This window comes from Chrysochloris asiatica, unplaced genomic scaffold, assembly GCF_000296735.1.
Source record: "Chrysochloris asiatica unplaced genomic scaffold, ChrAsi1.0 scaffold00056, whole genome shotgun sequence".
NCBI classification, from domain to species: Eukaryota; Metazoa; Chordata; class Mammalia; order Afrosoricida; family Chrysochloridae; genus Chrysochloris; species Chrysochloris asiatica.
Genome location: NW_006408574.1, coordinates 10261641 through 10273741, shown reverse-complemented (window position 1 = coordinate 10273741; position 12101 = coordinate 10261641). Strand labels below are relative to the sequence as shown.

The window sequence follows — 12101 nt, the reverse complement described above, 5'->3', positions numbered from 1 at the left end:
GTCATTATGGGTTGAAACTGACTTGGCAGCACTTAGCAACAACAACAACGTGTACTTAAAGAGTCCTGCTTTGGTGCTATAGAATAATGCACTGGACCTCAAGGTTGGTTTGAACCATAAGGGAGGAGATTCAAACCCACCAGCCTGTCCTCGGAAACCCTAAACAGGGTTGCTGTGAGTCAGAACTGACCTGACGGCACTCAACAACCACACCAATGTACTTAAAAGGACTCCTGGTGTGGCGCTATAGGATCAGCACTGGACTGCAAACCTCCAGGTGGGCAGTTCAAACCCAATAACTGCTCTTCTGCTATGACAGACTTAACAACAAAATGTAATTTAAGGACACCTGGTGTGGCACTGTAGAACTGCTAACCGTAAGGCAAAGGTTCAAACCCACCAGCCGCTCCTTGGAAACTCTATACAGGGTTGCTATGAGTTGGAACGAACCAACTTGACAACATTTAACAGCAACAACATATACTTAAGGAGCCCTGGTTGTGTAGTGGGTTACAAGTTGGGCTGCTAATTGCAAGGTCAGCGGTTTGAACCTACCAGCTGCCTACCATGGGAGAAAAAGAGGTGGCTTTCTGCTCCCATACAGATTTATAGCCTCAGAACCCCTGTGAGTGGGAACCAACTCAATGGCACACAGCCACCTCATATACTTAAAGGCAATCTAGTGGCACAGTGGTTAAGTGCTTGCCAGCTAATGGAAAGGTTGGCTGTTGGAACTGCAGAGAAAAGTCTCGGGAGCCCTGTGGACAGTTCTGTTGGGTGCTATTGGGTCGCTGTGAGTTGGAATGGACTTGCCAGTGCACGGCAGCAGCAGCTGTTTGAACTGCTAACCTTGTGGTTCGCAGTCTAGTGCTGACCCTACAGCGCCACCCCAGGAGGAGAATAAGCTACAACCTGTCTATCTAGAGTTTCCAGGTTGAATAAAGCGATGAGATGTTTCAGAAGTAACTGTTCAATAAGGGTTGCCCACACCCAGGTCTTCAGACTCCTGGTGTGGTGCTGTAGAATCAACACTAGACAGGGAACCACAAGGTCAGCAGTTCAAACCGACTTGCTGCTCCTTGGAAACCCTATACAGGGTCGCTATGAGTTGGATCCCACTCGATGACACTTAACAACACCAATGCCTTCAGGCCAGGCAGGATTTGTGACTGTAGGAAGCAGCACAACAATGGGCATTGGGGAGGGGTGATGGGGTGAAATGGAGAGAGTCACCCACCCCCCACCTTCCACATGTGTTCAAATCTCCCAATGCTAATCCTAAACAACAAGGGGCTCAGTGACCATTGAAAGTTTGCTCTGAAGCTGTGTCTTGACCACCGCCACTGGTGTTTGGATCCTATTTAATTAACAGCATGGAATAATGGTATTCATTTTCAATGAGGTATATGGAAATCAATTTCATGACTTCATAGTCCTGTCTCATATTGGTAAATTTAAAATAATAATATGAGTCAGTCCCTGAGGATGTGTCAAGACACTATCCTGTCTCCAACTTCCGTGAGGCAGGAAACAGTGGGGTCTTGGAACTGGGGTCTAGGAGTTTATTTTTAAAGATTTTTATGATTTTTTAATCTCTTGGTGAAAAATCCACAGTCATTGCAGATGAAGTGACAGGAAAATCTTTATTCCTCCTTTTCGCACCAACATTGGCCTTTGCAGTCCACTCAACTTTCTTCATTCGGTTTTTACATCCCTCATGCAGCTATCTTGAATTTTCCTTCCCATGTATGCCATGTCAGGAGGAGAAGTGAAGATCGTGAAAAGGACGTAGTGAAAGAAAGACCCCAGGAAGGCACAGATGGTTTGCATTAAACTACTAACCTGAAGGTTGGCAGTTGGAAATCATCCACGGATGCCACAAAGCATGAACAGCTTGGCAACCTGGTGCCGTAAGGGTAATAGACAAGGAAACCTGGGAGGCAGTTTTCATGTGTAGCACACGGGCCGCCATGCATCAGAGTCATCTAGACAGTAATGGGTTTGGGTTTTGATAGCGAAGGATATGTGTGTGGGAAAGAAGGTGGATTGTCCTGAGCCTAGCTTCTGATGTCTTAAATATTAGCTCCAGTATTTAAGACTTTGTTCTGTAGACAATAAGGAGCTATTAGAGTTTTGGAGTGAGACAGCAGAGCATTAGTCTGACAGTGGCCAAGTTCAGGATGGCTTGGGAGTGGGTACAGGTGGAGGCAGGGAGACTCTGATGTAACAATAGTCTGGAAACTAGGGTAATAGAGCCCGAACTGGGTGGGTAGAAAGCAGGATGGATTTTAAATGGTGTTTTAAAGCCTATGGGGTGGGGTGGGGTGCTGAAGGTAGGGAATCTGATTCTTTAGGAGAGAAGCAGTTAACTCAGCAGGCCTGAACTGAGTTGCAAAGTGAAGGTGAACTATTGAAGCCTCAAGAATGAGGCTTCATGTTGTGGAGACAATACAGATCCCGAAGATACAAGGACAGAATGCCCTTTACTTTGTAGATTCATAATCTCCATGACATAAGAAGAAAGGAAGTTGAGGACTAAGAGAACAAGATAGGAAAAGTTATGAAAGGGGTTCTTTTTGGTAGGAACTAGGGTAGGAAACACACCCAATGTTGTTGTTAAGTGCCATCAAGTCAGTTCTGACGCATAGCGACCCTGCGTAGGGTTTCCAAGAAGCAGCTGGTGAGCTTGAACCATTGACTTTGCAGTTCAAACAGCTTTACAGTCTGGCGCATTAACTCACAGTGCCACACATGACTCTAAGTAGCCTTTGTTGTTGTTGTTGTTAGGTGCCATCGAGTTGGTACCGACTCATAGCGACCTTATGCACAACAGAATGAAATACTGCCCCATCCTGGGCCAACCTCACTATTGTTGCCATGCTTGAACCCATTGATGCTGCCACTTTGCCAATCCATCTCACTGGGGGTTTTCTTTAATGTGTAAATTTGCCTTACAATCACCTTCACTAGCTGCTTTTAAGTTATTGAAAAGCCTTCACACTTTTTTTTTTTTTTTAAATTCAAATAAGGCTAAATAAGAACTGTGTGCCCCTGTTCCAACTCGTGTACAGATCTGACTTAAAGACACAGGATCTCTTTCACAACCTGTATCCGCACAGAGGTGATGATTGAAGCTTGAATAAATGCATTTCTCATGGAGAATGTGAAGAGAGGCCAGATGGACATGGATTTGGGTTATTCATTCCATCAACCTTTGAGGAGCCCCTCTGAAACATCATAGTCACGAGAAGTCTGCGGAATGCAGCTCTGGTCTGAAGCACATGGCGTTGTATGAGTCAGAATAGACACCGTGGCGTTGGGTGAGACCCACAGTGAGAGAGCTAACGGAGGTGGAGGTTACAAAGATGATGGAAGCGTAGTGGGAAAGAAATTCAACAGAAGCCGCTCATGTCTTGACCTCCAGTTCCACTTCCAGTTGTCATCCTGCTGGCTCTGGCTCATAGAGACCCCATTCATGTCAGAGTAAAATTGTGCTCCATGGGGTTTCCAATGGCTGGTTTTTTTTGGAAATAGATCACCAAGACTTTCCTCAACCTTTTAGTTAGTTACCAAGTGCTTTTCCTTAGTGGCAGAAAAATTGACTTCCTATTCTTGCAGCTGCCATCTGCTTGCTATTTACACATCTAATTCTCCCTTCGGCCATGCAGTGCTTACTTTACCCGCCTCCTCGACTGAGCCAAGAGCCTTGGGTTTGTGCGTGATGAATGTGAAGTTGATACATCTTTGTCTATTTCAGTATCTCTGGCTAAATTAGGAAATGGAGGATTAGCTGGGGTGCCCTGGGGATGAAGCCAATCATCTTCCTATCATGCTGTGAAGACGAAAGCCATGCTGGCGAGGGATCCGCAGTGTAGACTGCTACTCCCGCCGTGGGTTTTTATTCCTAACGTGATAAGTATGAGTTGACACAGTAACACTTCGTTAAGGTGGTTGTTAGGTGCTGTCATTTCCAACTCTTAGCAGCTCCAAGTGTAACAGAATAAAACACTGCCTGGTACTGCGCCAACCTCACAAGCATTTCTGTGTTTCAGCCTCCTTGTTGCAGCCACTGTGTCAGTTCATGTAATTGGGGGGAGGGGTCTTCCTTTTTTATTTTTTATTTTTGCTGTGGCTCTCTCTACTTTACCAAACATAGTGTCTTTCTCCAAGAAGTGTTCCCTCTTGATAACGTGTCCAAAGCATGAGACACGAAGTCTCGTTATCCTGGCTTCTCAGGAACATTCTGACTGAACTTCTTCCAAGACAGATTTGTTCTTTCTTTTGGCAGTCCATGATATAGTCAACATTCTTCCTTAGTTTATGGTGTTCACAGAGAGTATTTTAATAAGGATCTGGACATTTCATTATCCCCGGGCATTAACTCAGAAAAAACTTTCTGCTCGTCTTTTATTATTCTTTATTTTTTATTTAAACAATGTATTGCAAAATATACATAACAAAACATTGAGCAAACCAACTGTTTTTATGCGTCCAATTTAATGACATTAAGTTCACTGTGCTATACAACTATCACCTTTATTAGTTTTCACCACCCTTTAGGGAACTCAATTCATCTTAAGTAATACCTCTTCTCCTTCCCCTCCCTCTCATCTCAGTGTATTTGTTTATTCTAGTTTAGATATTTGGGAGCATATGGTATTTTTCCTTTTGTGTCTGATGTGTTTCATTCATATTTTCAAGTTTCATTCACATCATAACATGTATCAGAACTTCATTGTTATGACTGAACACATGGTATATGTTGTTGTTAGTACCATTGAGTCGGTTCTGACTCATAGCCACCCTGTATAGGATTTCTGAGGCTATAAATCTTTACGGGAGAAGGAAGCCTCATCATTCTTCCATGGAGTGGCTGGTGGGCTTGAATTGCCAGCCTTGTGGTTAGCACTACAGAGCCTAAATTCAGAGGCACTTGGTGTTAATCAAGCAGCCTGAACACGGAGCCTTGACTCCGTCTTAAACTCTTGACATGACTCTAGTCTCCATTCCAGGGGGTATTAAAATGCCTCATGTAGGGCACAAAGTCTACTTCCATCAGGTGGGAAGGACAGGTTTTGAGAAGTCACGCAAAACTTACAGGACCAGACTGCAAAGGAGGCCTTCATGCCACACCCTAATTTCCAGGATGTATGTGGGTTAATGCGTCAGACTGCAAAGCCATTTGAACTGCAAGGTTGGTGGTTCAAGCTCACCAACTGCTTCTTGGAAACCCTATACAAGGTCACTATGGGTTAGAACTGACTAGACAGCACTTAACAACCATAACAACAGCACTAACGCCTGCTGCTACCACCTGTGTGTCAGTGTGTTGAATTGTGCTGCTGGAAGCTAGTTCAGTGAAACTTCCAGACTAAGACAAACGAGGAATAAAGGACTGGTGGTTTGCTTCTGAAAATTCTTGTTGTCAGGTGACATTGAGTTGGTACCAACTCGTAGCAATCCTATGCACAACAGAATGTAACACTGCCTGGTCCTGGGCCAACCTCACAATCATTGCTACACTTGAGCCCATTGATGCTGCCACTGTGCCAATCCATCTCCCTGGGGTCTTCCTCTTTTTCTCTGGCCCTCCACTTTACCATGATGTCCTTCTCCAGGGTCTCATCCCTCCTGATAACGAGAGGCTAAGTCTGTCCATCCTGGCTTCTAAGGAGCACTCTGGCTGTACTTTTCCAACATGGATTTGTTTGTTGTTCTGCCAATCCATGGTTGTTGTTGTTGTTGTTATGTGCTGTGGAGTAGGTTCCGACTCATAGCAACCCTGTACAGGGTTTCCGAGGCTGTAAATCTTTACAAGAGCAGAAAGCCTCATCTTTCTCCCACGGAACAGCTGGTAGTTTCGTGGTAGAGACTCTTAATATTCTCCTCCAACACTGTAACTCAGATGCATCAATTCTCCTACCATCTACTTTATTCATTGTCCAGATTTCACATGCTTAGGAGATTATTGAAAATACCATGCAAATGAGTCAATGAAAACCCTATGAACCACAAAAGAATACTAACTGAGAGAGTACTAGAGAATGAGGCCTGTAGGTTGGAAGACACTCAGAACACAAAGTGGCCACAATACTAGGCTCGAGCACCCTAAGGGTTATGAAGGTTGTGAGGGACCTGGCAATGTTTTTCTGTTGTATACGGGCTCACCACGACTCAGAGCTAACTCAGGGGCAGGTCTGCCACCACGGACCACTGAAGATGTGTCTCATGAACATACACTCTGGCTTCACTCATGCTATGGGAGTAGGGAGTGTACTGGTGTACTCGGTTCCATGTTGGGCTTCTAACTGCAAGGTCAGCAGTTCGAATCCACCAGCTGCTCTGTGGGGAAAAGAGACTTTCTGCTCCTTTTTGCCAAAAGAACCAATAAATCTGTTTTGGAAGAAGTGCAGCCAGAGTGCTCCTTGGAGGCCAAGATGGCTAAACTTCGTCTCTCATATTTTGGACATATTGTCAGGAGGGAATAGTCGCTGGAGAAGGATATCATGCTTGGTAAGATGGAGGGTCGGAGTAAAAGAGGTAGACCCCCAACGAGGTGGATTGTCCAGGTGGCATCATTGATGGACTCAAGTGTGGCAGCAGTAGTGAGGTTGGCCCAGGATCAGACGTTGTTTCGTTCTGTTGTGCATAAGGTCGCTATGAGTCGGTTCTAACTCGATGGCACCTGACAATAACAACAACAACAAAGATTTACAGCCTCAGAAACCCTATACAGGGTCTCTGTGAGTCAGAACTGACTCCACGGCACACAACATCTGTGTGTCTACATCTCAGATCATAGACAAAAGATTGGGAACCCTTGTTTGGAGGTCAGTGGTACTCTTCTAAGAGAAAACATCCTCAGTTGTATGTTATCCAGAGGGAAATGTCTCATTTTCAGGCTGAGGTTTCCTTATCGTGGTTGTTGTTAAGTGCCATCGATTGGTTCTGACTCAGCAACCCTATATAGGATTTCCTAGAAGTGGCTGGTAGGTTTGAACCGTGTCTATTAAGTCTCCCTGGGCTGGGTAGACTGTTGGTTCTCATAACCTTGCTAATACCAGATGGTAAGCAGGGTCCTAAAACCCCGGACCAGCATCTTTATGGACAAGCCGTGTAAATGGGGAAGGGTGTTGTTTTTGTTTCTGGTGGTGGCGAGTGAAACATTGCTGTTTGGTGCCATTGAGTTGGTGCCAACGCATATTCCAAGGATTTTAAAATCTTTGCGGGAGCAGAAAGCCTCTTCTTTCTCTCATGAAGCAGCTGGTGGGCTTGAACCACCAATCTTGTGGTTTGCAGTCCAGTGCTTATCCTACAGAACCTCCACACCCCAGAGGGAAGTACTAACATTTATTAAACATTACTCGACAGAGGCTGTACTCGGTGCATCACCTACATGTTCTCATTTCACGCTTCAAACAGCCTCATGAGGCAAGAATGAACATCACTTCATAGAAGAGGAAACCAAGGTTTAATTGAGTGGCAAGCTTGTTGACTCCTGTAATGTAGTGACAAAGTAGATGTGGACCTTGTAGCCAGTCTTTGTGACTTCCACAGAGTGACCGAGTAGGACAAGCCAATGTGAGGTGCTCCTCACATCAGTCGTGAGTGCCCAGCCATGGAGCACTGCCAGCCCAGGCTGGGCAGTTAGAGAATACAGAGGACCCATCCTGTTTCAGGAAATCTTCTAGCATGTGGCCCAGGCTCTGGCTGACCATCTCCTCCTGCCTGGTCTAGAGAGATTCTAAAACAACTGTCCAGGCCGACATTGCTTCTCATCCACTGCCCAATGATGAACCAAACACATATTCTTGCAGAGAGTCTAAAATGTGAGGTCCCTGGATGGTGCAGACGGTTGAGTGTTTGACTAACCAAGAAGTTAGCAGTTAGACTCCACCCAGAGTGCCTCAGAAGAAAAGCCTGGCGATGTTTCTGCAAAGTCACAAACTTAGAAAAACCGGAGGGAGCACAGTTCTACTGGGAAACTCAAGGAGTTGCCTTGAGTCAGAGTTGATTCCATAGCAACTGGGAAGGTGATTCTAAGAACAGGTTGTGGGCTCAGTGGTTTAGATAGAACTGCTGGAAAAAAAGGCATTGGCTAGAGCTAATACCATCCCTCTGTATGTGAGGAGTAAATTTCACATGGAGATCAGTCACATGGGCTCAGATGCACCCACATTCACAAGCAAACCTAGGAGGTTGTTTTCTGTCGTGGTCGACAACAGAAGAAATGATCGGTATTTGTGTGACCAGGTACTTTCTTCCTCTCTTTGTGAGACAGAAACCCGACACCCAAACCAGTTGCCTTTGAGTCAATTCTGACTCAAGGTGACCTTATGTTAACTCTTCCAGAGGGGTTTCAAGAAGCAGGCCTCTCGTGTCCTGTCTCCCCAAGCACCTTTGGGTGGGCTTGAATCACCCACGTTTGGGCCACCCAAGTAAACTGTTCATTGTTGTGTTATGTGCCATCGACTCAGTTCCAACTTGTAGCGACCCTGTATGGGGTTTCCGAGGAGCAGCTGGTGGGTTTGAATTGCTGACCTTGTGGTTCGTAATCCAAAGCTGATCCTACAGTGCCACACCAGAAGTCCACAATGGCACTTATTTTGAGTTTGTCACCCTTACTGGTTAACAGGTAGAATCAGATTACCTTTCCTATCATCCTGCTTTTTCATAAACCGTTTTGAGAACAGTTATCTATGGAATCTGTATTGGCAGACAGTATCTCTTCCTCCCCGCAGCTATCTTTCTTAGGTAAGATAAAAGAGTAGATAAAATGAAGGAAAAGGCAGGAGAGAAAGAAGGGAGGAAGCATTTATTGGCTGAAATGGAACATTACCTTCTTTTATGAGTTAACAGCGCAGTGTGGGCAAAGACTGATCATAGGCGGACTCCCAGTTCACAAAGAGCTCTGCCAACGCGTGTACCCGATCGGAACAACCTGCTCATGGGGTGAACTGTTCAGCCCAAGACAGACTACTTCATTTGTGGACAGATTTATTTCCTAGACACATTAATATCTGCATTTAAAAACTCACAAGGAATCATGGAATGATCTGTACATTGTGTCTACATAACAATTTACATGGAATCATGGAGTGATTTTATGTTGTCTATGATACAATTCAGTGTCATTTGCAAAGGATTTAAGGTGTGGTCAAGACTGAGCATGTATTCATGTTTCTGACATCTTTGGCACAATTCCTAGTTTCTTAAATATAAAAGCAGAGGCTGAAAAGGGCATTCATAACTGTGTTAACACAGTTAGGCTGGGCCTCAGGGCTTAACTACAAGTTTGTGATAAGCAGTTTTACAAGATGAAACTTGAAGAAAGAGCTCTCTTTGCCAATTAGCAGAATGATACCGAATGGGTTTCAGTGAGCAGGGCCAACAGTAAGACAGGTAGTCCCCGGATTAGGCAGGAGTCCCACATCCGTCCGGCTGCCTTTAAACTGAATGTGTGTGCAAGTCGGGACAGTTAGGTACCATTCATATCTAAGTCAGATGTTTGTCTTAGTATGGGATATATACTATACCTGTTCATGCATAAAACCATGAAAGAAACAATTGCAGATACATGAAAACATGTTTAACAGAATCGTACTGTAATGTTTTGATAAGTGTTGCAAAGTAGTGCTTCTTTGTTATAAGGATCCTTGAATTGTTCATAGAGCATCTGGGTTAGTTCATGACTATAGGCCATATGTAAGTCAGACATTCAGAAACTGGAGACTGCCTGTAGTTAGAAAAACCCTCCCTGGAGGAGGAGGACAAGGGTTGTACAATTAACACCTTTCCTTCGAATTACAGACACCGTTATATCCTGGAATAGGTAAGATGCCAGAGGCGGAACAAGCCTTCTCTGATCACCATGCCTTGTTTAATCCAAGGGATCTATGTTAAAACACAACTTAGTTGGTAGCTTGCCACTGTTGTTAAGTGCTGTCAAGCACTTTGTGACTCATAGTGACCCTGTATAGGGTTTCCAAGGAACAGCTGGTGTGAGCCGCTGACCTTGTGGTTAGCAGTCCAGTGTTTATCCCACAACACCCCACCAGGACTCCTGTTGTTTGGCCAACACAAAACCACAAGGGCAGTGATGTCCTCCTGGCTTGGTTAAATGGCGAGGATGAAGTCTTCCAGTTGGAATCAAAGCACATCCGAAAGCCAGAGCCGTCTGTGAATGTGAATGACACCTTTGTATGCAATCTTACATACACAGTTGATGTGATTTCCCTCTGTTTTGAGGCTGACACCCAGAGGCGAAACGAGCGAACCCCCATGTCTTCTCATTCCCATGCTCCTGAGAGCGAGATCTGGGAAGCCCAGGGTCAACTTAAGTTGGAACTGTAGATAGTATTCAAGTACAAGGAAAGTTTTTGATTTCACATTGACAGTTCAGTTTTGATTTTTGTCTGGAGAAATTTATGGGGAAAGAAAAAAAAAAAAAAAAAACCACCCCAAACACACACATATCTATATATCAATCTAGCTCTATACTGAACATTGGGTTTCAATTACTTGCTTCCCAATATAAATTCCCAAACCGAAGGATCCCAAAAACCAGGCTTTTCTGACTCAGTGACCCTACAGCATGGAGTAGAAAACTGTATTTTAGGGTTTCTGAAGCTATAAATCTTTACAGGAGCAAAAAGCCTCTTTTTACTCCCAAGGAGTGGCTGGTGGGTTTGAACCACCAACTTTGCAGTTAGCAGCCAATGTTTAACCTCCTGCACCACCAGGGTGTCCCTTATCCTAATATAGTTTGTTGAGAAAAGATTTCATTTCCTTTCCCTCCAAACCCCAGGCTCCATCTTGAAGCTCTTATTGCAGAATTGTGCTGGCCTGTTTTCTTTCTAAACTGTCTCTGAATGAGGCTGGAGATGAATTCCGAGTACAGTGTTGGCACATTGCATGGGATGAGGAGCGGGAGGGATTGTTTAAGTGCATCATAATCTATAAAAATGTGAAAGGTCAAAGGAAATTCATGCCAATACAAAGCCTGAGTAAAAATTTGTAACCAATTAGATAATATTTGTTTAAAAAACTACACACTGGCCTGTGCACATGAGAAGGTAATTTCTCTTCCACATCTATTCATTGTCCTTTTACATATTTCCAAACTCTCATAGAATTAAGAGGAAAAAAAAAAAAAAAAAACAAATCCTGGAATATATAACTTTCCTTTTAATCCATTTCCTCTGATCCTATCCCCCACCCCTCAACCCCAAATTTCAAGAGAGCAAAAGCCGTGAATCCAAAATATAGAAAATAATCTGGATGTCTGTGCATCAAATCAAATGTACAACTGGTCACCAGTGTTTGTTCCCTTAATGTTTTCATCTGCTAACACATGACTCTCATGTAGATGTCCTGGTCTGAAGCCGGGGTTCTAGAACTGTGAGGTGTGGGTGAAGGAGATGGCATCAGACTTGTCGACAGCGAAGCCTCCATTCACATAAGACTTCTTGGTCTCTGCGTCCTCAGAATCCAGCATGGTGGATTCCAGGGCGAAGGGATTTGCGATGTTCACCTCAGACGACACATCCATCTGCTCCAGTTCCTTCTTGGACAACTTCTCCACAATGCCTGTCCCATACGCGTCTCCGAGCACATTGACCATGGTGCGGAACCGGTCCCTGGGGAAGAGAGCATGAGTCAGACAGGACCTCAAGTTTCTGAAAGAAGCAAATGCAGAAAGTGCTACCCTCATAAAAGACTGGTGCCTCCTCAGGTCTGGGGCAGAAGGTCATTGTTAAAGGTTGGGATGAGCAGATCTGGTCACATGTTCTTGGTTCTACTGGGTCTGTGCTCCCCATAAATAACAATGGCTCCCCTAAATCCAGCGTGTCTATAACTCTTCTCCTGTCCAACCACTGTACCTGTAAAAAAAGGCTTCAAAAAGTTTGCGGGAAAATGTCATCTTTTTTTTTACGTTTTTCCTGTGAACTGAGTGATACTTTTCATGGGAGAACATCGGCTTTACACCATTGTCTCATTACATCATCATTCAACAGTATTTGCTGCTATTCCCTCTGTTTTTTTGGGGGGTGGAGGTGAACACTGAAACTTACTGTTTACAAGTGAACGCTGAAACTTAC

The 12101-nt window shown here is 44.4% G+C and overlaps 1 protein-coding gene across 1 annotated transcript in view; it reads right to left on the bottom strand.

The window, feature by feature from the left end:
* Positions 1-11351: 11351 nt before the first annotated feature.
* Positions 11352-12101, bottom strand: part of SLC1A1 (solute carrier family 1 (neuronal/epithelial high affinity glutamate transporter, system Xag), member 1) — a 91523-nt gene continuing 90773 nt past the window's right edge. The window contains exon 12 of the mRNA XM_006863747.1: positions 11352-11639. Within this exon, the coding sequence (XP_006863809.1) occupies positions 11393-11639 (247 nt within the window). The 3' untranslated portion in view covers positions 11352-11392. The remainder of the gene's footprint in view (positions 11640-12101) is intronic.